The sequence below is a fragment of the Crocodylus porosus genome, unplaced genomic scaffold, assembly GCF_001723895.1.
Source record: "Crocodylus porosus isolate Cpor-Errol unplaced genomic scaffold, CroPor_comp1, whole genome shotgun sequence".
Classification (NCBI taxonomy): Eukaryota; Metazoa; Chordata; order Crocodylia; family Crocodylidae; genus Crocodylus; species Crocodylus porosus.
The window spans coordinates 10,838,305-10,865,563 of NW_017728943.1; the positions used below are offsets into that span (position 1 = coordinate 10,838,305).

The 27,259-nt window shown below is 47.3% G+C and overlaps 2 protein-coding genes across 9 annotated transcripts in view; one reads left to right on the plus strand and one right to left on the minus strand.

Annotated features, from left to right (window-relative positions):
* SPAG17 (sperm associated antigen 17) overlaps positions 1–19,306 on the plus strand; it is a 342,590-nt gene extending 323,284 nt beyond the window's left edge. For 6 of the 7 annotated variants that reach the window (XM_019548662.1, XM_019548664.1, XM_019548665.1 and 3 more), the window contains 6 exons: positions 6,785–6,927; positions 7,275–7,444; positions 9,564–9,624; positions 10,029–10,173; positions 13,885–14,022; positions 18,458–19,306. In XM_019548662.1, coding sequence (XP_019404207.1) covers positions 6,785–6,927; positions 7,275–7,444; positions 9,564–9,624; positions 10,029–10,173; positions 13,885–14,021 — 656 coding nt within the window. In that variant the 3' untranslated portion in view covers position 14,022; positions 18,458–19,306. The remainder of the gene's footprint in view (positions 1–6,784; positions 6,928–7,274; positions 7,445–9,563; positions 9,625–10,028; positions 10,174–13,884; positions 14,023–18,457) is intronic. The other variant, XM_019548668.1, reaches the window with a different exon arrangement.
* WDR3 (WD repeat domain 3) overlaps positions 18,987–27,259 on the minus strand; it is a 30,829-nt gene continuing 22,556 nt past the window's right edge. For both annotated transcript variants that reach the window (XM_019548670.1, XM_019548669.1), the window contains 5 exons: positions 27,001–27,048; positions 22,403–22,446; positions 20,736–20,864; positions 20,276–20,369; positions 18,987–19,664 (listed from right to left, as the gene is read on the minus strand). In XM_019548670.1, coding sequence (XP_019404215.1) covers positions 19,509–19,664; positions 20,276–20,369; positions 20,736–20,864; positions 22,403–22,446; positions 27,001–27,048 — 471 coding nt within the window. In that variant the 3' untranslated portion in view covers positions 18,987–19,508. The remainder of the gene's footprint in view (positions 19,665–20,275; positions 20,370–20,735; positions 20,865–22,402; positions 22,447–27,000; positions 27,049–27,259) is intronic.

Below are 27,259 nucleotides of genomic sequence, written 5' to 3' on the forward strand. Positions count from 1 at the left end.
CCATCTCTTCCCAGCAGCTCGCTGCCTCTCTCTCCAAAGAGCGGGCTGTGGTCATGGAAGCCAAAGCCTTCCCGATAACACCAGCGCCACAGTCTTTGGTTCACCGCGTGGATTCTCCTCTCCCGCCTCAGCCCATAGCCCAAGACTGGGAGGATCGACGAAAACACCACCTGAGCTCCCAGACCCCTAAGCCCCACTCCCAACTCTGCTCTGCCTCACACACTTTTCCCTGCTGCAGGTGACCAAAGTAAATCTGACCGTGGTGCATCTGGAGAGAGGGATGGCCTCCACCTCTCTCCACTGGGGAGGAGGCTCTTCTTAGCCAGACCGGCTGACCTGTTCCACCGGGCTTTAAACTAAGCCTGCCAGGGGGCTTGGGGAGGCCTATTGCCTTCTGAGCAACCTTTGCAAAGCCAGCAGGCCATGGCACTTAAGGGAGCCCAACCCTGCCCTAGCCCTAGAATGAACTGTAGGCAAGGCAGTGGACCCCAAGGAACACTTGCATGCCTATACACAAATACCAGGAGCTTGGGGAATAAACAGGAGGAACTTGTCCTCCTGCTAAACACAAATAATTATGATGTCATAGGGGTAATGGAGACCTGGTGGGACTCCACCCATGACTGGGCCACGGGTATAGACGTCTGTACCGTGTACAGGAGAGATAGAGTGAACAAAAGGGGTGGGGGTGTAGCTCTCTATGTCAAGGAAAGCTCCGTGTCCCTGCAAGCCAACATTGGCTCCCAGGGTGGACAACTTGAGGCCCTCTGGGTTAAAATCTGTGGGGAATATGTCACAGGGAATGCTATGGTGGGAGTCTACTATAGACCCCCTACTCAGGATCAAGACCTTGACCAGGAGTTCACCAGGGAATTGGCTAAGGCCACACGCTCCGGGTGCATGGTTGTCATGGGAGACTTAGACTACCCAGACATCTTATGGGAAGAGCGCTTGGCCAAATCCGAGCAGTAGGAAAGCTTGTAGATGAGCTCTATCTGATGCAGGAAGTCTACAGGCCAAAGAGAGGTAGAGCGCTGCTTGACCTGGTACTACCAACCAGGGATGACCTAATCAGCAACCTAACGGTAGAAGGCAAGCTGGGTGACAGTGATCATGAGCTGATCACCTTCACCATCCGCTGTAAAGCTGGCACATCAGTCAGTTCTTGACTTCAGGAAAACTGACTTTGACAAGCTAAGGAGGCTTGTCATGGAGGCCCTAAAGGGCCGCAACCCAAAGAGGAGGGGGGGTCCAGGATGAGTGGTTGTTCCTCAAGGGAGCAATCCTGGATGCACAAGCAAAATCTATCCCATCTCAGAAGAAAGGCAGCAAAAGAGCACAGCAGCCCCCTTGGCTCTCCAAGGAACTAGTGGACCTCCTGCATCTTAAAAGAAAGAACTACAAAGGATGGAGGACTGAATCCACCACCAAGGAGGAATATTCTGCACTGGTCCAGACCTGCAGGGAGTGAACCAAGAAAGCCAGGGATGCAACAGAACTCCACCTACCTACAAATATTAAGGACAATAAAAAGTCCTTTTTTTAGATATGTGGGGAGTCAGAGGAAAAGCAAGTGCAACATTGGACCCCTGCTAAACCAGATGGGATAACTGACAAGTGACGCCCAAGAAAAAGTAAACTTGCTAAATGGGTACTTTGCGTCAGTTTTCCACCAGTCCCATGGGATGCCCCTGCCCACTATGGGACAGGGTGGCACAGGTGAGGGAGATTCCTTACCTTCCATCAATGCTGACCTCATGAAGGAACACCTTGAGAGGCTAGACACCTTCAAGTCAGCTGGCCCTGACAGTACCCAAGAGTACTCAAGGAGCTGGCAAGCATCATAGCCCAGCCCCTGGTATGGATCTTCAAGAACTCCTGGTGCTCTGGTGAAGTGCCCAAAGACTGGAAAAAGGCTAACATGGTGCCTATCTTCAAGAAAGGGAGGAAAGTGGACCCGGTAAACTACAGGCTCATCTGCCTGACCTCTATCCCAGGGAAGGTCTTAGAAAAGATTATGAAAGAGCCCATTCTTAACAGACTGACCGATAGCAACGTCCTGAGGGATAGCAGGTAGGTCTTGCTTGACCAATCTTATTTCCTTTTATGACCAGGTGACCTATCACCTGGACAAGGGAGAGGAGATTGATGCTATATATCTTGACTTCAGAAAAGCCTTTGATCTGGTATCCCATGATCACCTTCTGGCAAAACTGGCTATCTGCAGCCTCGGCCACACTACAATCTGCTGGCTGGGGAATTGGCTCTGCAGTAGGACCCAAAGGGTGGTGGTTGACGGGAGTCAATCGTTGTGGTGCCCTGTGACCAGTGGGGTCCCTCAAGGCTCTGTCCTAGGGCCTATACTATTTAACGTCTTCATTAATGATGTAGACATTGATGTCAGAAGGGGACTGGCCAAGTTTGCCAATGACATCAAACTTTGGGGTAAAGCATCCACACTTGACGACAGAAGGGTGATCCAGGCAGACCTTGACAGGCTCAGAAAATGTGCAAATGAGAACCTGGTGGTGTTTAGCACTGAAAAATGCAAGGCTCTCCACCTTGGGAGGAAAAACCTGCAGCATGCTAACAGGCTCAGCAGTGCTACGCTGGTTAGCACTATGGACGAAAGGGACTTGGGGGTCATGATTGACCATAAGATGAACATGAGCCTTCAATATGATGCTGTGGCTAGTAAAGTGAGCAAAATGCTGGCTTGCATCCATAGATGCTTCTCGAGCAAATCCCGGGACGTCATTCTCCCCTTGTACTCCGTCTTGGTGAGGCCACAGCTGGAGTACTGCATCCAGTTTTGGACTCCACAATTCAAAAAGGATGTGGAGAAACTTAAGAGAGTCCAGAGGAGAGCTATGCACGTGATTAGAGGTCAGGAAAACAGACCTTATGATGAGAGGCTGAGAACTATGGGACTCTTCAGCCTGGAAAAGCACAGCCTTGGGGGTGATCTGATGGCCACCTATAAATTTATCAGGGGTGCTCACCAGGATCCGGGGGAACACTTGTTCACCAGAGCGCCCCAAGGGATGACAAGGTCGAATGGTCACAAACTCCTCCATGACTGTTTTAGGCTGGACATAAGGAAGAACTTCTTTACTGTCCGAGCTCCTAAGGTTTGGAGTAGACTGCCACCAGATGTGGTTCAAGCACCTACTTTAAATGCCTTCAAGAGACATTTGGATGCTTATCTTGCTGGGATCCTATGATCCCTGCTTACTTCCTGCCTCTGGGGCAGGAGGCTGGACTTGAAGATCTTCTGAGGTCCCTTCCAGCCTTATGAATCTATGAAACGTGCTGTCTGAAGAAGAGTGAAACGTCAGGGTGTGCTCTTGGCTCCCTTGAGTCACTGCTGCCTGCAGCATTTAATCTGAGATCTGGGGAAGCCAAGCTCTGCACGTGTCCCTGCTCTGGGAGTGAGGAGGCACATGCCCTCAGGGCTGGGGAGCAGAGCAGTTCCCTGGTGCCAGCAGAGCCCATGCCAGCTCCCAGCCCCAGCTCCTGCCTCACATTGCTGCACCACAGCCCAGCTCCACTCTACATGGGTGCGTGGTGTTAATAAATTAGTATGCGACATGGTATTAAATTGTGTATGGCTGTGCAAGTGTGCAGCTTGAAGGGAACCTAGCATGGGCCTCTCATACACTGAGGAACACATCAAACCTGGCAGAGATGTCCTCCTCGGTGTAATGCAGCCACAGGTAGCCCTCCAGGTGGTGGCAGAGGCTGTGCGGCAGCCCAGGCTTGCCCCCCACACCATCAAAGCTAAATACTCTGTGCCAGGTATGCAGGTATGACCAGGGCACCATGGCAATCAGTAGCAGGGTGTAGTGGGTTGGGCACCCCTCAGTCCATGCAAACAGTTCCTTGGGCACTGCCTGTGACGTGTGCAGCAGGAGCACAATTGGACACAGTGCCACCTTTGGGGAGTGCTGGCCCTGGGGTGCCTCTCCAGAGAGGCCCCCCTACAGGGAGGGTGGGGGCACAGCAAGCTCCACGTCCCAGTCATCCAAGAGTTCCACACCCCCTGAGCCCAGGAAGCATGGGCTTGACCACACAGGACAGTGGCTGGCCTTCAGGAGGAAAAGTGGGGACAGTGGGATCTGGAGCCATGGCAGCAGGTGGGAAGCCATGGAAGAAGAAGGCAGGCTGCCTACGGCCAGCACCCAGCAGCCCACCTGCTCCAGGGGAGCAAGCACAGACAGGAGGCTTGGTCAATGCTCCCTAGGTGCAGACCTGCCTAGCTGACGTACCAAGGTCCCAGGGCACCTGTGCATGCCCAGCCCCTGATCTGAGCCCAGGCAGTGTACAACCCCAGTATAGAACATCTCATCTCAGAAATGTTGCAAACAATTTCTTTCTCATAGCTCTGCAGGCCATGTAGCTATGCACAGGGGAGAGGCCACAGTTAGCAAGCAGGATACCTCTGGGAGTGAGGAGGCACATGCCATTGGGTCTGGGGAGTGGAGCAGTTTCCTGGAGGCAGCCCCCAGCCCCAGCGCCTGCCCCCACCTCACCTCTGGGAGTGAGGAGGCACATGGCCTTGGGGCTGGGGAGCAGAGCCGTTCCCTGATGCTGGCCGAGCCCCCACCTTGCCACACCACAGCTCAGCTCCTCTCCAGGCAGGTGCATGGTGTTAATAAATTAGTACGCGGCATGGTATTAAATTGTGTATGGCTGCACACATGCGCAGCTTAGAGGGAACCTTGAATGCAACTGCCAGACATGGTAGGGGCTAAGAGTTCCCTCAGCTACAGGACTCCCAGCCCTGCTGGGAATAGTGCACCCCTGTGGCTTGGAGCCTGGTTAGCAGATGGGGGTTCATAGCCACAAGGAAGACCCTGCTGCACATGCAAATTAAAGCTGGATAGCAACCAGCTATAAAGTTCGTACATATTTTCAAGGTCTAACTTTATAGTAGTTGGATAGAGCCTTTTATGGTGTGATAGATACTTTGCACATGTAGCTAGTTTCAGTTTAATTGCACAGTTAACCAGTTAATAACTGTAACATGTAAAAGGAGCCTAAGCTCACTACAGTACAGCTCCTTCCTAACAAAACCAGTCCTATGGTTAGATACCCTTAATGAAAAGGTGATCGCAGCTGATGAGTTAGCTCCTCGGGGCAGTTGTAGGTATGGGGTATTGTAGCTGTGCCAGAAGGGGGTGCTTCTGTACTGAGCCACCCACCTCACTGCACCCAACCACTTTCCAGGCTCTGAGTGCCTCCCTAGGGGTGCTTCACATCTGGCTGACCCCCTTCCTGGAGCACACCCACTAGCCTGGAGGTAATGCTATCACCACCCAGAGTCTGGACTGAACTGGGACCTGCATCCTCTGGGAAACAGGCCTAGTAGTCCTTGAGAGTGATTGACTCACTCCAAGAACTTGGGGTGCTTCCCTTAGTCTGAAGCACAAATAGTGGTCTCCTGTAGTCAGCCGAACCAAGGGGACCCCAAGGCATAATCTAGATCCTCTTCCAGTAAGTCTCCCATGCTAAGCACAAGGAGAACTTTGTTAGTTACAAGGAGTAGGTTTGGAATAGGGTACAGGGTAGAGCAATGTCAGAGAAATCCCTTAGAGAATAGTGGCATGGTAGCCTTTGATCATGCATCTGAGTTACTGCAAGCTATATATCTAGTTAGATCTCGGGTAGTTTACTCACAAGTATCATCCAGAGGCAGGTGGAGAGTCCCTCTGGAAGCAAGCAGTTCATTGATCATGAGTTTCACGAGAGAGAATGAGTTTCAGATGGTCCAGCTTCTCTCTGTGAGTTGTCATGATGGCTACTGCTCCTCCTGAGCAGTCCTTAACTTATATAGACCTTATGATCTCATTTACCTGATCCAATGAAAGCAAGCAACTGTTGGCTACCAGCCAACCAATTTGAAATGCATCACTGGTTGCCTGGTAGACTGACAGGGTCTTTAGCCCCCTCACAGTGAGGTTGCCATTACTTAGAACAATAGGGATCTTAAGCCCTCCACCCAGGTATGTGATGCCAGTCACATAAGCAGAGGGAACAGGTTTCCCCCCTCCCTCAGGAACGTATCTATCTCAGGTTACAACTCAGGGTTACCTGAAGAGATGGGGCAGAGGAGTCTGGCCTTTGCAGTGACCCTGGTAACCAAATTGTGCCATAGCAAAGTTTTGGGGAGAGACAAAGAGGGCATTTCCCACCGTGTTGATCTAGGAAATATATCAGAAGTAATATTTTTTTGGTGATAAATTTTATTGGACCAACTACATGAATGGAAAAGATGTTAGACATGTTTTCAAGCACACAATGCCCTTCCTCAGGTCACCGGAAGACTGAAGAAGGGCATTTTATGCCTGAAAGCTTCTCTAACATATCTCCCAATTATACAGTTGGTCCAATAACAGATATCACCAAATTCCTCTTATTTCAGGACAGTAATAAACTGCCTATACTTGTGCATGACAGTTCCTGGCAGCTACAAAAATATTTCAAAGTTTCATTCTTCAAAATAGTGGTTGCATTGTCAGTTTGATGTCACGGTTTAATACAGACATGTAGAGAAATATAACAGTTGGTCACAAATGTCTTCTGTCGTTCTCCTTGTTGTTCAAATAGCATCTACAAAGAGTCTAAACATTTTAATGCTACCAGTTTATGATGTAAATCTTTTTTTCATCACTTCCATTGCAGCAGTTCTAGTTTTCACTGTGGTGATACATAAGAACTGCAGAATTAGACTGTCTTGGTGAAAAATTCAGCATTGTTGTTGGAAATATTTTCTTTCTGGTAGAACTGAGTAGAGCTGTGAGACCATCTGAGATACCCTTCCAGCCTCAAACACAGAGCCTGCTGGTGGATGCTTCTGGAAAGCCAAAGAAAAAACAGGTTAAATTGCCATCATCTATCAAGCCAGAGTCTAAACCAAATGAAAAGGTAAAAGAAAATCATTGGGTGTCTTTACACATGCTCCAGGGCTGGAGTGTGTGCTTTAATTAGAGCAATAACAATGATCTGATTTCCTGAAGTGCTGCATGCCCTCAGTTCTCTTTGACTTGAATTGCTCAGCATTTCTGAAAAACAAACCACCTGCATCCCAGCTTTTAAACGGAGATCAATGTGCTCTACACTTTTTAGGGTTCCAAATTTCAAAGTATTAGCCTTAGTTAGTATGTCAGATAAGCTCTTATAGTTTTCATTGTACATCTTCCATTATATATCTTTGGTTTTTATTATTTATCTACCCTCTTCTGTTATCTAATTTGCTGATCTTGTTTGTAAAGATAGAAGATCCTATTGGTGAAAGGGTCAACATATCATCTCATGGAACAGTGACAAAGTGTCTTAGTGGCTTCCTTCTCATTCCTGCTAAAGTGACCTTTGGGGTGCTGAAGGAAGGCTGCACCTATTCAACCACAGCGATCTTGAAGAACGTTGGAGTGGACTTCTTAAGGTTAGATGGCATTAACCTTAAATTTGCTTTAGAACAGTCTCCTAACTTTAGCTGCAATCAAAATGTATGCCCCCTTCATCTTTATATTCTCTGGTAATATCAGTAAGTTCCTCAGATTCCAAATGGTATTTGTTTTTGAAGTTCTCTTTATCTTTGTGGAACCATATTCTGAAGTATCTGGCTTCAAAAATGGAGCAATGGAGACAGAAAAATTAAAGCATAAAGAAAGCTGAGCAGGAGGGTAGGGCAGTTATACAAAATATATAGAAGAATAGAAACAATTCTGTAGCACTCACAGGTAGATTTAGCCTCTCAAAGCAGCCAGCACCAAGCTTTGGATTGATGAAATAGTACTCTGTGGTTTGTTCTGTGCCCTGCTTTCAGCAATATTGGACTTGCAGTTTGCAGAAAGGGAGAGCTCAACTGCTATAGTTGGATGCATTATTTTATTTTGCTCCAAAAAGAGGAAATTTTTCCATCTGACATTTTAAAAAAATCAAAATCCTGTACGCACAAAGTGTGGTTAGGGTCTGGCGTTAAGCTGGTTCAGCACTCCTATTGCAGCCACTCCACAGTGGACTGGCATCAGCTGTCCTATCTGGCAATCACAGTCAAGGTACCATGTATTACAGATCCACAGAATTGTATTCCAGAATCTGAATTTATATCTAATAAAACCTATATTTGTCACCCTTATGACTGAAAACAAAATATTCAAAACGTAGCCCCAAGGTAGATGAGGCTCTGTTAGCTTTTGGAATCTGCAGAAGGCCTAAAACAATATTATTGCATCATGTGCACTGCTCCTTCCATGTTGTCATGACATGTTTATGCTGAAATCTACAAAGTCAATTTGAATGTTATCTTTGTTAACTATTTCACTGCTGTTCGGTATAGTTAAATAAAAGGATCATAGGGAAGTAGAGCTATGGAAGGGTTTGATCTCAAGGAAGTAGGAAATGGCTAATGGGGTTTGAGAGTTACGCACCTCTGGTCCCTTTACATCAATGGTCACCAACCAGTCTATCCCAATTGACTAGTCAGTCATGGAGCCTATGACAGTTGATCTCAGTCTAGGGGGCCTAAGCGCACGGAGAGGGGAGGACATACAGCCTGGGAGGGCTTGGGGGGCGCATGACCCCGGATCTGTACATGGGATGGTATGGGGTAGGCTGGGGCCGGGGCAATGCCAGGCTCTTCCCAGCATGGCTGTTCTGCCATGTGGCTCTCAGGCTGGGCAGCAGTGGTGGCACAGAGGGGACAGGGCAGCTACAGCAAGTTTTCGTGTGCCTGCAGCCCCACTTCCAGTGCCGCCAATGCTGCCGCCCAGCCTGAGAGCCATGTGGCAGAAGAGCTGCGCTAGGAAGAGCCTGGTGCTGCCCCAGCCCCAGCCTGCCCTGCCCCACTCCACATGCAGGTAGTGAGGCACATGCCCCCCATGCCCCACCCCTCGGCGCAACCCCTGGATGAGCTGGTCCTGCTCCACTCCCTCACACCACTGGGGGGGTGGGGGGTGTTGATTGAGGCTCCAGTAGTGAGGGAGGGAGCCAGGTACAGGCAGAAGAAGGGTCTGGGGGAAGTGGGGGACATGCGGAGACCTGGGAGCATGCGCCTCTAGGCCTCTGCTTGTCCCATCACCCGACCACACCAGGTCCACTCCCCCCAGCCCCTGCTCCTGCCTGTGCCCAGCTCCCTCCCTCACTGCTGGAGCCTCTATTTTCCCTCTCCCCCCGCCCCAGACTTATCTGGAGGGGGTACACACACCTAAATAATCTTTTCTCCTTCTGCCTCGATCTGCCCTCGCCCTTCCCCCCTCACAGACTGACCTGCAAAAATAGCTGCATAGCAACAACTGATTATGCCACTTTGATCAGCACTGCAGCAGCCAGCGCTGCCCCAAGTAGAGCTGCCTGCCTCAGGTGCAGAGCTGCCTGGCTACATTCAGTGTGGCCACAAATATGTCCACAACCAGTACATGGTGATGAAGTGGAAGATCTGGAAAGTCCTGGTATCATTTGTATCTGTGTAGGAGCTATGACCTCACTTGGTCCCCTACCGCTTCTTCCATATGTCCTGAGCTGTTCCAAATGGCAGACTGACTGTCTTTATTCTCCAACAGGTTTCGGGTGAAGCAGCCACCTCCCAGCACTGGCCTAAGAGTGATTTACACACCAGGGCCGGTAAGTTGTGTACAGCCTATGTACCTTTCAGCAGAATATCCTTTGTTTTCAGGCAGTTTCATATTGGCCCTCAAAGCTTCAAAAACTTTTCCCAGGAGGCTCCTACAATGTTGGTTTGGGGACAAGGGTGGCAGATAATTGGGGTAACTGAAGCCTAATATTGGAGAAGTGAGAGGCTGTGAGGTTTACCTTCATCACCCTTTCCTCCCACCTGTGGAGTACCAGATGCCACAAAGGTGCCTATACACATGCTCCAGGATGTGTGCATCTGAAAAGTCACATATTAAACAGTCTTCCACATCAGGGAGAAAGTGTACTGAGCATTATGTAATAGGTCTTTTGATTCTATTGAGCATGGATAGACCAAAATCACTGCCTGTGCATGATTCTTTTGTTTCTACTAGGTGGCAGCAGGATTGCAGGTTGAACTGGAGATTGAGATTTATGCCATGGCAATTGGAAAAGAAGGTACTGAAGGCCCTGGAGAAATTTCCTGTCGTATTGAAATTTTAACAGAAACAGAGACACTCTTCCTGCCTGTGGAAGCAAATATCCTTTGCTGAGCTATTGCATGAAGACACCACACAATGTCAGGCCCAGGGATTTTCCAAAGCTGTAATTAAGCCTCCTTTGTGATAATGATGGACCATGTCAGCCAAGCTGAAAACTCCACTTCCTGTTCATATGGTGGGCTGTTTGGAAAAGATAGCAAGAGCTTTTTCTGATCCCAGCTACAAGTGTTTTTTTTAAGCCTTCCCAAAGCCATTAGGTGTTGGCTACACCCAAGGCTGGGGACTTTGACTGGGTGTGCCAATGCTCTTGCTGGGACCAAAGCCTTAGGTTCCTGGCTGAAGGGTCTTGCCCATCTGCGCAGGGTCAGACTGATTGCCATTACTTGAAGTCAAAAAGGAATTTTAGTCCATGCATAGAAGGAATAGTAAAGAAGCCAGAGGCTGGCCTGGCCCGCAATGCAGGCAAGAAAGCCAGTCAGTGAAAATGGAAATGGAGGCGTCAGGGGGGGAGGGACAGGCTGCTGGGGGTGGGCAGTATGTAGCGGCGCAGGTAAAAGTGCAGAGGTGCCTGGGGTGTCAGATATCCACCAGGTCACAGTATGCCAGAATTCCACTGTGTATACTGAGTCCATGAGTTTCTGTACCTACTACCTAGAAGGCTGATGAAGTACAGTGCATAGGTCCAGCTCTAAAAAGTGGTTTGCATTGTTAGTTGTTCTCTCTCAGGATCAGGCCTGAGACTGGAAGCAGAGTGTTTTTTTGGTAAGGAATGTGGCCCCACAGGTAGTTGGGTTTTGTTGGTTTTGATAGATTCTGGTGTGCAGTTTGTGGGGGTACTGGAGACAGTTGGCAGGTTTTTTGTGTTTTGAGCTGTAAGAAGTTGGCTTCAGTTCTGGTGATGAAGTTTGGTGCTTGTTTGAATGTACAAACCACTTTTCAGAGCTGGGACTCATGGGCTCAATATACACAGTGGAGTTCTGGCACACTGTGACCTGCTGGACATCTGACACCCCAGGCACCTCTGCACTTTTACCTGCGCTGCTACATCCCCCTTTCTCCCCTACCCCAAACCCCAGCTGTTCCCCACCAACACCTCCATTTCCACTGACTGGCTTTCTTGCCTGCATTGTGTGCCAGGCCAGCCTCTGGCTTCTTTATTAATCCTTCCATCCAGAACCAACTGCAGGTACTTCCTCAGCCTGACAAAGGGGGTTTCAACCCTAAAGCTTCCAAAGATACATTTTTTTTAAGTACTCCTTTTTTTTCCCCATAATACACATACAGACATAAAAACACAAGATAAGCCATCACACACCATGAATAACTTCGTATGTCCAACACAGCACAACACATCTTTACTTCTTGCTGTCAATTCCTTTATAAAAAAAAAGCTCTGTGAGTTACATTTGGGTATCTTTGATGCTGCTGCTGATGAGCCAGCTAAGTTATTTTACCTGTTGTCACGTAAAGTAGAGGACTGGGCGGTGAGGCTGTAGGGGAAGAGACCGTGTTGTGCAGAGGTCCCAGCACCAGGAAGGATGCACCTTAACACACACACACACACACACACACACACACACACACACACACGCTTTGCCTGTCAGCAGCTTGGGGTGCAGGACCCTGGATGATAGACTCTCACAGCAAGACGCACATAGCTGGCAGGCTTTGTGGCCTGGCAGGGCCCAGCACTCAGGCCTGCACTAGATTTAACCCCTCGCCCAAGCACCCACCCACACGATGAGTTTTGCCTGTCAGCAGCTTAGGGTGCAGTTCCCCCCAAACCTCTGCACCGATCTCTTGAAGCTTGGCAGGCTTTGTGGCCTCACCAGAAGTAGCACCCCTGCAGTTTTCACCCCCTGAGGTGAAACACAGACATGATGCAGTTACCACTCCCTGTAGTGTAACACATAGATATGACAGGAGCTTTGCTTTCAAGAATTTGGGGTACAGTTCCCCCCAAACTCCTGCACCGATCTTCTTGAAACTTGGCAGGTTCATGCTCTCAGCAGAAGCTATCACCCCTGCAAGTTGCACCCAAATCAGAGCTAAAATAACAAAGTTATAGATATTTCATTCATCCCCCATTATAGCCTATAGCCGGATCTCCAAAGTGGCTCCAAAACTTTGGAGCTGCTTCGGCCGGATCGAAGTGGCAAACCAATCCAGAGCTCCGGATTGGATCACGGCCATGTGAAGCAGCTGGATCTGAAGCTGGATTGGATTGCTGTCAACTCGCACGGGCCTAGTTACACGTATGGGATTAACAGGCCCAGAAATGAAGCTACAAAATAGGCACACGTCTTCTGTACAGCCCTGCATTGTGTCCTATCAACACATCAGTTATCCTCAGTCCTGAATTATTGAGAGGAGGAGGAATGCAAGCCCTTCTGACAGTGGCAGGCCTTGGAACCACTTACAACAGAGCTGTGCATTGTGAAAAGCTGTCTAGTGACAGTTAAGACTGAAACCAACCTAAAATTTTACATTAGTCCAGGCAAATCCTGTCAATCATTTCTGAGTTGAACTCACGCACCCAGTTCTGATTCACCTCACTGGATTGTTGCCTTCCATCCTCCCACATTTTCTCTCCCACCTGCAACACTATAGAAGCAATGCCTGAAGTATTCTGTAAGCAGCAACAACTGGAAAACCTAGGAAATGCATATACACACACATATACCCTATAGACAGGCCAAAGCATGGCTCAAAGACCCTGAGAAGATCTCTGAAGCCCAGAGCACATTTCTATTTATTGGAGAGGACTATGCTCAGCAGCAAGGGAATGAAGCAGAGCTTCACAACCAGCTTGGTTATAAAAAAAAAAGAAAAAAGGCTGGGATAAGTTTATGGAGGGAATAGGGTGACAGAGTTCTAGCTCTTCAGTCAGGGTGTACAATGCATGGTGTGGTTTTAGTCCTCAGGATTTAGAGCAACATGGAAGGTGTCCAGTTATCTGATACATTTGGGACATTATTATTCACCACATGGGGCCAGGAAGGAATTTTTTTCTCTTCTGGTTGCTACAGGTATCTTCAGATACATCATGTGTTGCTGCAGTCAAGGCTGGGGATTTTGACTGGGTATGCCAGTTCTCATCCTGGGATTAAAAAATTAGAGGTTCCTGCCTAGGGAATTTTGCTCCTCTTGTCAAGCTCTGATTCTCAGGAAGGAATATCACTCCATGGTCAGATTGGTACAGACTGGAGATTTTTGCCTCTTTATAGCAGATGTGGCCCCCTTCCGTGGACCTCTTTAACATATTTTAATACTTCTTCATATCCTTGCCATGAAAGGACATTAAAAGTTCTGTCATCCCTTTGCTTTACATGTGGCAAATCAAAGGGCATTATTGACATTTCAACCATTATGCCCAATAGCTGCATGTGTGCCCATTTGCTCCCTAAGTTTTTAAGAAGTGGTTAGACAAATGCTTGCCTGTGATGGTTGGTTTGGATAGGGATGATCATGCCTTGAGCAGTGGATTGGACTAAATGACCACTAAGGGTCCCGTGTAGCCTTTGGTTTTTGTAATTATATGATTTTGCATTCTTTCTGCTTCCCGCCCAAAATGTTACTTTGGGGAAAAGTGGCTGTCTGACTTCTGGTGTTCCAGGTGGGGTCTGCAGTTCAGTTTTAAGTCTTTTTGAAGGGTCCAGTATCTCTGGGCCCCTAGGTGCCACCATTCCTTTTTTTTTTTTTTGGCCTACCAAAAAAACTCCGAAGAGAACCTTAACAAGTACATTACCTGTGTTAACGGGCAGTATCTATGACAGCAGGCCAGAGAGCTATCTACAGGACAGGGAGACAGCAGTGGTCCGGTTAGTTTCTGAAAGTCCCACACCCTCCTTCAGGATTGTGCTGCCCCGCAAACTGCCCATATAATGTAAGTACATCAGAGAAATTATATTAACTTTTATTTGCAAAACTGTCCAAATATCATCTTGGTGACTCATCCTTGAGCCTAGTACTGCTGATAGCAGAAGACAGCCATGGAGGAACTGCCTGGTGGATGTAGATGATGGTAAAAAAAAGGGCTTGACAACCTAAAGTTTACAGGTCATTACAGCTGCTCAGCTCTAGAAGCAACTCACAGCTGAGGCACCCTCCTATTCCTCAGTGCTTTGAAAGCCTCTGCTTGTCACGTCCACATTAAACACCTTATTGAGCCTCTTGCCCTTGGGATTTTCATGTAGCCAAGCCTTAACAAATCTGTCTCTTTCTAATATTCTTCACTGCTTAAAACCAGGTTATGGCAGTGCACCTTTGGTGCCTGATGCTTTAAGGGCTGGATCAGGCAGCTGACAGGTGCTTGATTAAGGCAGCCATTTTTAAACTTAGGCAAGCCAGGCAGAGGCAGCAGTTTGCTGCTTGCAGCTGAGGGAGTAACATCACCTGGCTGACCCACTGCTCACATCATCTTGGAGGTAAGGGCAGGAGCTAGGGGGATGGCAGGAGGCTCCTGGTCCTGAGCATGACCTAAAACTGCACCCTGCTGGGGTACGGGAGCCTAGAGGGACTGCCTATGGCAGGGCAGTGTCATTCAAATGCCAGGACCTCTAACCTCCCCAGTGGAAGTTGCATAGGGACACCTTAATATCCCCAGCCCCCGCAACATTGTGGGTAAGAGAGCCAGGCATGTCTCCAGACACCTGAGACCTAGGGGGATGCAAGATCCTGGATAGCCCCAAGGGTGAGGGCAGGGGAGTGGCCCCAGAGGAGGGCAGTAAAATATTTGGTGGGCCCATACAGAATAGGGAGCATCTTTACGAACTGAAGGGCTGCGTAAGCAAGATGCAGAGTACAGCTGAAGGCCAGTCTGAAGGGCTGCATCAGTGGGGGTGTTGAGTAGGGCTGAAGGATGGCCAAAAGGGCAGCACATAGGCCAACACAAGAGTGTGTTTTGTATGTGTAGATGCACCTGGTGAGGGGCTAGGGCAAGGTTAGCCTGATGTCTGGTGAATTGGCTGGTCACTACCCAGATGAGGGTCACAGAAGAGGCCCAAAAGGCTGCATGTCAGCTAGTCAAGGAGTGAAACTGATAAGCCTGATGGCCTATGGGAATCACTCAGTGGAGCTGGGCAGAGTGAAAGAGGGCCAGTACAGAGCAGCATGAAAGAGGCCCAGTGAGAGAGGGCAGAGTGCAAGAGACCCCAGTGAGAGGGGGGTTGTATGAGTGAGGCTCAGAACAGAACAGTGTGTGAGAGGCCTGACAGAGAATTAAGTTGGTCCAGCTCTTTACGCTGGGAATACAGTAAGATTCTGGATGCCATCTGCGAGGCATTTGGCCACAGTGTAGGGAGCCATGGATTGCACCCCCTGGCCTCAGGGCATTATAACGGACAGCCTCCCATTTAGAACACCAGGTTATTAAACCAGTAAGTTATGGCAGGAAAGTCTGGGCAGATATAAGATCTCAGCCCTGGGATGGCCCCATCACAGGTCTTACTGGTGACCTCTTGACACTGATGGCAACTCTAATAAAAAAAACAAAAAAACAAACAAAAAAACCTACAACCACACACCAGCTTTACTTCTGCATATCAATTGTAACATGGAGCTGGAGCTCCAATTTCGCTGACTCCTGTGCATATACCATCACCATCAGTACTTGAGTCATGCGGCACCTTTTTGCATCCAGAAAACTGCCCACAATGAAACAGGTTTCTGTTCCCTTGGGCAACACACCAGTGTTCTCTTTACTGCTAAGAGAGGGGGCTTGAAGTTGCCAGTGCACCCTCTCATTTAGCTGATGGTATGGCATGTTCCATCTACTTGAGTTCAGAGTTTTTGGGGCAGTGGTATCTGGTCAGCGTGCGCGCACACACACCGCCCGGCAGGTCCTTGCAATCTGTGCCAAAGATGGAACATGCCAACCGCAATCTTTCCCCTTCTCATTTCAAAACAGGAGTAGCTTGCTTTCTATGCTTTAATTGTCAGAAGTTCTTACACTGGGATTTGAGCCAGTTAGTTGTGTAGTAGTTAGGATATTTTTATCTTTTCTTTAGAAAATGTCACACTACTGGCAGTTCTTTGAACTAGACTTGAATTCTGCATGGTTATTCTAGTTCCCTAGGATTAAAATATAGCCCCTCAGGTGAGAGAGTATGGTTCACATATGATGGGAATCTTGAAATGCCTGGTCTGAGGGGAATTCATAGTATCTGCAATTGTTTTGCCTCCTGAACCAGGGAGGAAAGGGAGGTTAGACTGCAGATATTTCTTATGAGCAAAGCCATGATATCACCTGCTGCCCTGGGATCACCAGAGTCCCCTGGGGTCACACTGCACAAATGTGGGCTCACCAACTTCTAGGGTAGCAACATACACCACACAGAAGCAAAAAACACCAACCTGACAAGACACTGTCAAAAGACAAGGGCAGAAGCTCTCCAAGGCAGATACCTCTCCAAGTATAAAGCATCACTTGTCTCCCGAGACACCATTGTCCAAGTGATTCTTGCTGAAGGTCATGTTAGCCACAGTACCAAGAAAGGGCACCAAAATGGCACTCCAGAACAATTGGATACAGCAGTGCTGAGAACTCCCCTCCTCAGACAACTCAGCAGCATCCACTTCTCACCCCAACATGGCAGTGCCATCAAAATTACCTCAATATCCATATCGCCACACAGCCTCCCCATGCTGCAACAACCAACATCATTAACATATGTAGCACCAATTCTCCTTTGTACCAGTACTCTCTCAGTGCCGCAACTACACAGACATCTACTGCTCCCTCAAAGCAAGAATGCCCTTAGTCTTCAGCTTCATCAGTAACCTTAGGCAACAGTGCAGGGATCTGAACAGTAATTTAGAACATCCTCATCACCAATTTCATCCTCGTATGAAGGATAAAGCCATGCATCTTGGGACTGGTACTGAAAGGATGACCAAGAGGGAATGGTTTCCAATATCATGCACTGTACCTAACCTAGCCAATATGGTCATATTGTATACCCCAGTACTGTCAGGATAGCATTGACTGTCAAGACAGACCTTCCCAACCTAGAATGCTTAGTTCCACAGACCCACCTGAGCTGGCCCAGATCCTTCTGTCAGCCTGAAATGTAGCATAAAGAGCTGGAAAAAGTACACCACCTGGGGACCTGTTGGGTACTGCTGCCTTCTAACCATCATTATATGGTATCCTATGGGCAATTAAGTCAACATATTACAGCTTATGACTTCTGTTTTTTGGCAAGCACATATGATGCAGTGGTACCAGAGGTGCTGGGGATTCAGTGTCCAAAAAGGATCTTCACTAGTACTCTGAACAAGGAGTCCACTAGTTCCAAAGACAGGCTGGTGACTGTAGCACTTGGGAGTATAAACAAAACTTAAGGCCACAGTGAAAAAATGTCCTCAAGGAGTCTGTAAGCCCAGTGAGCAGAGATTCCGCCAGTCAGAATAAACACTGCAAGTGGCTGTTAGATGACAGTATGAAACTCGTGCACAAGGGGCATGGTTGAAAGCTGAGAGAAGCAAGGCCATGTCAGAGGGCAAAAAAAGAACTGGGGTGGGGTCCCCTTGTCTGAACCGAAGGGGAGAAAAAGAAAAAGAGCAAATTCACTTAGCTGTAAATGGGTGACACTCCACAAAAAGTGTCCAGGCCACAGAATATTACCTATGGCATTATTACAAAGGTGGGAGGAGTTGACATTAGTGCTGAGGTGCTAAGTGACAGCGAAGTCTGTGGATTCCCCCAAAAGACAATACACAAGAACAACTCTTACAGATGTTCTCAAGATACTGAAGGTGTTGGGGGAAATAGAAAAAAAAGTCTAAGGACATGGATAAAAATGTATTTGGAGCAGTTTCAAGAGTGAGGTGCCACTCCTGACCAGGCAGCAGCTGTTCCACTGCAACACAGGAATCTGTAGCCATATCAATAGAGCAGATTTGCTCCAATTTTAACCTTGCTTCATCAAGGGTTAAAGTTGAGGTGATTCAGTTCACTTGTAGCACATGTACAATAGAAGAGCTCCTGTGTTGCTCTCATTTGCCCCTGCCCCGAGTGCTTCCTAAGGCTCAAGTCAGTAGGCACATGAAACTAGGGTGAGAAATGATGAACAGGAAACATGTACTGCTCTCTACACCTTCAGCAAGGCAACACAAGACCTAGGCTGGGGTGCACTCTTATAAGTAACTATGAAAGCAAAAACGTCTGGTCAAAGGACAAGGCATTGACACATACCCACGAGGGAGAATGTGCATGTGAACAGATACCTGAAGGACGATTAGTATCATTGCTGCAGAACTTTGCACCTCTTAATTCAGAACTTTGAAACTCATTAATTTTCATTATTCTTTCACTGCAGATCAGAGCACTGGAGGAGCAACACCAAAACCAGCAGTACCAACATACCTGCATTTTACTTAACTATTATTGTAGCAACTTTTTCCCATAAATATAGTGATTCAATTCATTCACACCTAACTTGATTAAAATAGTTTAATTACTGCATCAGTTTCTTGATCAGTTCTCCCATGATGCTGTATCCTGAGCTTATAATACAGCTTCCCAAAGAAGAGAGAGCAAACATCAGGTTAGCTGTGAAAGGATTAAGCACCATTGTGAGATTCTACTTTTATCTTCCTCTGACTTCACAACAAATAAAGAGGATTTTTTTTCCCCAGATACACCTTGCAAATTCATTCTGAGATTGGACAGTCAGGCTGTGTTTGCTCTATTTTACATGGCATCACCAATAGTAAAAAGTTCTGTTGTCCTCAGATACATCAGCTACTTAGTTGCCTTCAGCAGAATTGCTTGGTTATAACTGGGCTCACAAATGGTAAGTCAGTGGGGTCAATGATCAGCTGAACAGCTGGAACAATTTAAAAAAAAAAAATCTAGACAATTCCTGAACCAGAAACAGGTCCAGCTCCAAGTCCCTGCACTATGTTCTGTAGACTAGAGGGCAGTAGTGTTTTTAATCAAAGTTCACAGAAACCTGTGTTGCCAACAGTTTCAAGGACATAACAGCACATACCACAAACAGTAGCAACAGCAGAGGATTACTCTATGGTTTATTTCCAGATGTGATTTATCTAACTCTCCACATACTGAGTGAACCTGCCCACTCCAGATACAGTGCAAGACTCCCACTCCTCCACTTTGCTCCTGTAGGCCTCTTTCTGGGGCCCAGATGTCAGATAAGCTTGATGGAAGGTGCCAATAAATTCTGAAAAGTTTTCTGACAAGGTTCCATGCCCTGAGTCAATAAAGCTAAAGAGCCCCCAGCTCTAAGAGGAATACACCTTCTGGAGTCCACTTCAGCCACTGTCCATAACAGATTGTCTCAAGCCCAGAGACAGGTTTCTGGTGCATGCTGACACTGCGTGAGCCCCCATGATCGAGAGCAAGAGCTAAACCACAGCAAGAATCAGTTTCTCTTTCTTCTTCCTCTTCTTCTTCTTCTCCTCAAAATGGTCACTGGCATCAGCAAAGAAAGTCACCTCACCCTTGGCTTCAATCTCTCTCTTCAGGTACTGGAGCCCAGCCATGTTGAATCCCAGCATGTCCTGTGGAGACAGATAAACACAGTGGTCCTAGCTTCAGGAGGAGGAAATGGGCATTGTCCTAGCTTCCTGGTGGCAAGGAGTTCACTTGCTCAAGGAATCCCTTCTCTCTGGCACATCAGAGTGGCTTTTTTCACCCTCTCTAGGCAAGGAGCAACCAAACACAACTCTGCAGAGCTACACAACACAATCCTATAGCAAACTTCTTTTTAACACAGAGGAACAACCAGAACCGGGCACCAGCTCAAAACAAGGATTACTGCATGGTGGCAGTTATAGCCTCTGCTCTGTGCCTCTGACAAGTCACAATCTTCTCCCTTTTCTGAAACCTACGTTGCTGGAATCTGCAATATCTCCCCACAGGCTGGGTTACTTGTGAATCCTAAATCGAAGGCTTCCTTTTCAAAAAGAGGGTTTTATCTGTCTTTCCTGCATAAACAGGATACTTGCATAGGAGAACAAAAATCCAAATAAAAGATAACAGAGCAACTGTCTGTACCACAGCCAGGAACTTGCCTACTGCAGAAACAAGGGAAAGGGACAGAGTACTGAGAAGGCTTTGGATACAGATGGAAACACAACCAGAAGCACAGAGTATTGCTGCAGGCACTCACCTGGGCCTCACTGACTTTGGAGATGGTGGTTTTCTTCAGATTTTCTATCACTGTCACAAGCATCTGATTGCTTGTAATCTGTCCGAAGTGTATCCTGAAGGGAAAAAAGCAGACAAAGCGAGCTCCAATTACCTAGAGCAGCCCTTTCTCAAGCAGGGGTTCAAAGGATCATGGGGCTAGGGGAAGTGCTGGCTCAGCCCAAAAGGTCAAAGACACATCCCCAGTCCCTATTCACAGAACCAGCAGAGAGCAGCAGGGCTGGCTGGCAGCATACACCACCCCCCTCCCACCACACTTGAGGCTAGAAAGGGCCCATTCAGACCCAGTCAGCTCATGCCCTGCCAGCCAGTCCAACTGTTTGTCTTAACTGTGATAGGGGCTCACCCCCTAAGATTGAGCCAGGAAAGCCCTGCCTCTCTTTCACAGACTAAGTGCTAGACTTACAGCCCTTGTGACTCACCTGAGGAGGAAAAGGAGAGCACGGCAGAAGAGCTCCACCTCAGTGCCCACCTGGATGTACTCATTGAAGAGAGTGAGCAGGTCAGGGATGTATGAGAAAGGCAGGACAAGCAGAGACTCCTCCACCTCACTGAGGGGAAAGTGGAGAGGGACAGAGGTGACTAAGTCCACACACACACAAAGCAGCCCCTGTCCTGACACAGAATGGAGGGAAACACCATGCTGGGAGGCTCTGACACAGCGGCCAAGTTGAGCAGTGTAACAGAGGCCGCTCTCCACGTCAGCTGTCCACCTGTTCTTGGGCTAACCACCCACCTCACCTGCCATGCCTTGATCTTAATTAATTAATAAAAGGTGTTAATTAAGCGGGAGGCTGCCCATTTTCTGCCCTGATACCAGGGGGCGCTATCTGTGGCTTCATTCCTCCCCTACACCACAGTCCAAGCCTTGCAAATGGCATCTTGACGTTTTCATCATCACCGGCCCCAATCTGGGCCTCAGAACCCTACTATTGAACCCCACCTGGATTCCTACCTTTAGGCGGACTCTTCCACCGTCATACCGGGCAACATAGCTCCCTGAAACTGGTTCCCCTTCGGGTGTGGTCCCCCCACCGACACCTTAAGCTCCTCTAGCCCCAGCCCACCTCCGGCCCAGTCAGGACCGCAAGCCCTCAGCTCTTGGGCGCCCCTTGAGGTGGGCCCCAGGCCCTTCGACCCTTCTGGTCCTGGCCCCAGCATGGTCTAGTCAGGGGAAACTCCGACAGGCCTGAGTCTATGGCCTCTTTTCCACTCTCTAAGGGTCCACCCTCTGGGGGTAACCCACCCAGTGGTAGGAGCTAGGGGTTAAGGCACCCGACCTGCCTTTCACCAGGGTGGTAATTGGCCTGGCATTTCCTGGGGGCTCCCGCACCACTGGGAGCCCCGCCAGGCCACCCACTCCTAGCAGGGAGTTCTAGGTTGTACCATCCCCTACAGCTCCTCCCTTACCTCCAGATGAAACTCAGCAGACCCCTGGCCAGGTGGTGTTGTTGCCTGACCTCCAGCAGCCAATCTGCCTTGTTTATATAGGCGGCCCTGAGCCTAAAATGGCTGCCCTCATTAGGCACCTGGAGGCTGCCAGCTCCAGGGCCTTAAAGTGGCAGGTGCACACAGTGCTCTACCACAAGCAGCCACCACTGCTCTGTCCAGGAGACTTAAATATCCTTCCCTCCTCCTTCTCCCCAAAGTATGGCACATGGTACAAAGTAACTCTCAGGACTGTCACTGCTCAGCCATTTCTGAGGTAAAGGAGCCAACAATGCCATCACCGGTCAGAGAACATGTGGTTTACTGGACACATCCCAGAGCAAGGAGCAGGCTGGTACACAATCCTGCCTTGTGGAAAGAAGACTAGTAGGCTCTGCCCTTTCCATACTCCCTCCCTCAGGTTTTCAGTGCTGCTCTCCCTTCCATGACACCATAGTTTGCAGATCCAACACATTCCAAAGTTTCAGCCAGCTCTTACTAAGGAGGGAATGATTATTTTCCCCAGCAGCACAGCTGCTAACAACAATCATTCCAGTCTTTCTTTACTTGTCTGCCTCCAGTGCTGGCAGCTTTTCCAAAGGAACCAAGGCCCAACACTCAAGCACTGATCCCACTCAGAAAGAAGCCTCTTGGGACTCACCTTGACTTGACTTTCTTGAAAACTTCAAGCACATATGATGAGGGCTACAGAAGAAGGAAAGAGCATGAGCTATACATTAACATGTCCTCTGTACTCAAATTCCATCTAGTTATGGAAAGTAGGGAACACTTTTAAGATACAGTAAGAATTCAGAGAAACAGGAAGCAACAAGCTCCACTGAGCTGGCAATCAGGAAATATGCAGGGCTTCTGAATGCAGAGTATAGGCTTTATAGATTTGTTTACCTTACATACAAACTGTTGAGTGTAACCTAACCACAAGCACAAGATAAGAATGCATTTCATTTTGACATACTAGCACAAATTCATGCATACATACTGTGGATCTTGCAAACAATTCCCAGAATGCAGAAATCAAGATTGTTCCGAGCTCAGCATTCTGCAGCACTAAGAAAAGAAAGTGCCAGGAACCATAATGTCTATTGGCTTCAGGTTCCTGCTTCCTGGGTCACACCAACACAATGATGACAGATCTATAGCGGGCAACAACTCTTCGTGGCCTGACATGCTGAGCCCATACAGTATTTCTGGGTGTTGAAGAACTTCAATGTGCCCATTATTTGGAACCTAAATCTCCATTCACAAAAGTCTAAGCCTAGAAAAAGGACCTGCTGGCACTGCCTGCTTTTGCTTTGGTGAAGGTAGTGCCTATCCCTCCCACCCCCATTTACCAGTAGCCTATAAGCTAGAGCACTCACTCAGGAAAAAGTATACCCAGATCCAAATCCCTCTTCTACCTAGACAGTAATGCCATATCTTCCGCCTCCCGGGGATGTGCTATAAACACCAGGCTGTCCTGGGGTGGGGTGTTCAATCTTTCCTGTGAGGCTTTCCACTTCACATGGAATAATTAAAGTATTCATCAGGTGAGAAAAATCCTATATTCTAGAGGTCACATTTACCTTGGAAGGTAGAAACCTGTGTCTCAGTGGATATTTATTACACAAGGCTGAACCTCACCAATGGAAGAGAAATTCACTCCCAAATACTTTTCAGCCTGGTGGGTAAAGACATTCTTTGGGGAGACAGAGAAGAAATAAAGAAGGTAGATGAGAAGAGCAGGGCCATAGGGATGGGGGCTCTAGGATCACCTAAACAAGAGTGGTGGTGGTTGAGGACTTCCTCCTGCAGAGGACAAAACTGCCTATTTGTCATCTGGAACGGGGGTCTCATGAGGTGTGGAACCCATATCCAAGACAGAGACTGCCAAAGTTCATCTGGCCAGATCCTTCTTGTCTGTCACTGATACAGCCAGGAAAAACACTTGAGTAGATCAGAGAAGACCATGAGGCTTGAGGTAGGAAGATGAAAGGGCATGATGCACAGGTGGCATTCTTGTCAATCCTCCCCAAAGATAAGGTCCCAGATAGGAAATAATACACCAGGGAAGTAAATGGCTGAGAATATGGTGTCATCATGAAGGATTTAGATTCTTTGACAACGGGCAGATGTCCCAGGGACGAGGACTGCTATCAAGAGATGGAAAGAGCACTTCTAGGCTTCACCTGGCCAACTTAAAAAGGGGAACTTCCTGGAATGGTGAACAAAACCCTCTAGCCACAGAGCAAACAATACAGAGGGAAGAGGACCAGAAGAAGCAACTCGATTCAGGAAGGGCCAGAAAGCCACAGAATATGAAAAAAGGGATACAGGAGGGAAACTAGTAGGTCAAAATGTGAATGCATATAAGCAAATGCAAGGAATATGGGAAACAAACAAGATGATCTTAAAGTCATATCCTGTGAAGAAAATTATGAATGAATTGGTATTACAGAAACTTGGTGGGACAACTCTTACAACTAAAACATCAACTATGAGGGGTCCATTCAGTTTCAAAAGAATAGGTTTGAGAAAACAGGAGGTGTTATCACATTGTATATCAAAAAAAAAATATATATATATATGCGCATTCTCTGGTCAGGAGGAAGAAGGTAGCAGATCCGAGTGGATGTGGGTAAAGATAAAGGAGGGGAAGTACCTCGGTAATATTACAAGTGGGAGTCTGTTAAAGGCCACCAAGCCAAGAAAAGGTGGATGATGCGCTCTTTGAGGAAATAACAACATTATCCAATAGTAGTGAGATGGTACTAAGGGGAGAATTAAATTTTCCAGCTATCTGCTGGAAATAAAAGGAGAGACCCTAACTTGTGTGGATGACAACTCATACAAGTAAGGAAGCCCCCATCTCAGATCTTGTGTTGACTAGTCGGGAAGAACTAGTTGAGATTGTGAAGGTGATGCTTGGAAGGAAGTAGTTACAATATGACAGAATTCATAATTCTGAGACTGTGAAAGCAAGAAGCCACCAGAACCTACATATTTAATTTCACATGGGTGGATATTAACTGACTCAGGGAAATACTAGACCCAGTTTCATGAGTTGACTGAAAAATAAAAGGTGCCCTGGGAAGATGGCAGTTTCTAAAAAGGTATGCTACTAGAAGCTCAACAAGTTATTCTGACATGATGGAAGCACAGTAGAACCTACAGAACTGCACAATTTGCTTCTCTGATGCCTCAAAAATCAAAAGAAAAAACCATACACAAAAATGGAAGGATGGGCAGGTCACTAAGAGAGTATACTAAGAAATTTCAAGAACCTGCAGGGACAAACTCAAGGAAGCAAAAGGTAAATAAGATGTTACACATGGTGAGGGAAGTTCCATAAACACCTTATTTCCTTACAAATCACATTCACTTTTTTTTCCCCAAAAAAAACCCAGCTGTTGGAAACCAAGTGCACGCATTATATAGTAAGAGCAGTTACTTTTGTTTTTGCAGCTGAAAAAAAGTGAATTAATCCACAAAGAGTAGATAACAAAGAGCAAGTTCAGCTCCCTGGCTGCTGTTACTCAGTTATTTACTGTAAGAAAATAAATTTTTCTTCTTCATTCAGCCTTTCAAAAACAAGGTGCATCTTATTCCGAGGCACATGCATGTGAGAAAATACGGTACTTTGGTCAGAAAAGGAAGACTAAGGAAGTAGGTCCAATGCTAATTAGCTCCTAGGAAAATCTGCAAAAGTTGTGTAGGGACATTGAAGGAGACTCTACATTGGGAACTTTCAGGAAGAGGCTGGACAAGCATTGGTCAGGGATGATTTAGAAGTAACAATACCTGAAGCATGCTGTGAAGAGCAACAGTTGGAAGTCTGAAAGACACCCCACCACAACCCCAAAATTGCTCAGAGACCAAGAAAAGAAGCCTATAACCCAGAACAGGTGGAAAATGAAGAGGACCATGCTCAGCTGCAGGAAACTGAAGTGGAGTGCCACAACCAGCTTCATTATGAAAGATTAAAGAAGCTGGGGTAATTTTTTAAGGAAGGTACAGGATGACAGAAAAGACGGTTCTAAATCTCCAGTCAGGGTGTGGGATGTATGGAGTTGTGTTTGCAGTTCCCAGGCTTCAGTGCAGAATTAATGTGTTCGGCTTTTCCCATGTTCCTGGGCTTTGCCATGCACTATGAGGTCAGGAAAGAAATGCTCCTTATTTCTGGGATTTTTTTCCCCACCTCTCTCAGAAGTAGTGGGTGCTGGCAACAGCTGAAGCTAGGGATTGTGACTAGAGTGTGCTGATTCTCCTCCTGGGACTTAAACTTGGAGGTTCGTGGCTAGAGGGTCTTGCTCCTGTGCTCAGGTTCAGACCAATTACCATATTGAGCATCTAGAAGAATTTTACCCCATAGTCAGGACCGTCTTCCTTGCAGGAAGGTAGAACATGGTCCTCTTCCTCAGATCTCTTGAGCATAACTTAAACAAGCCCTCCTGTCCTTGCAAAGACAGGACGCAGACAGTGCCCTTACTTTCTGCTTTACCTTTAAAAAGGGTGTTTTCTGATTTGTTGGGAACTGTACCTGGTAGGTGGGTGAGGGTCACTTCCAGAGTTTTTAAAAGCAAGTTGGACAAGCACTTGTCTGGGATGGTTTGGATAGGGGCTGTCCAGCCTCCTGAGGGCCTTCTCTATGAGTCTATGCTTACTCATGCAGAGTCAGGATTTTAACGCAGGTCTCACATGTTGGGCAAGTGCCCTGACCACCAGCCTCTTCAGCAAGATGAGGTTGCAATTCCACCATCACCATGTTATGAATAGTACATGTCTCATCTTCCAGTACCAGTTCTTTGCTTTATTCAAGAGCCCTAAATATGAACCAGACATTTTGTGTTTGGACAAATGAAATGTTTCTTGTGTCCTGAAATGATTTTTATTTTCCTTTTGGGTATATGTGCATGCATGGGGATCTCAAGTTGATCCAAATGGAATTTTCTTTGAATTATTTGCTTCAAAATCACTGGACTCAAAAACACCATATTTATTTGCACACCACAGGCCCCCCAAGTAAGACATGCATCTTTTTTGGGGAAGGCAGAATGAAGAAAAAACATTTTCCTCTTCAACCAAATTATTCAGAATCAGTTTTCCTGCATGACATATGCACCCCAATTTTCAATGGCTTATTTTTTGGGGAAAAGTGAATATGGTAGGTGAATAAATAAGGTATTTTCTGAGCCCTTGCCCCATGCCCCTGGCTTCCCAGGGAGATCTAAGCAAAATTCATGAACTGAATATCCCACTTACTGAAATATTTCCATAAGCCTGGAGGACAGGGTTAACAGGAAGGGGAACCTGGGCAAAGAAAGACAGTCAAAATAAGATAGATGCATATCACACACGTGCACACAGAATGTATGTGCAGACACATTTTCCAGACAAAAATGTAATGCTCAGTCACACACCCCAACCTCCACAATGCTTTCCCAGAACAGCTGGTTTTCAGGAGCAAAACTATGGTTATACCCAGAATATAAAAACTTCAATGCATCTGAGTTCTTGCCAC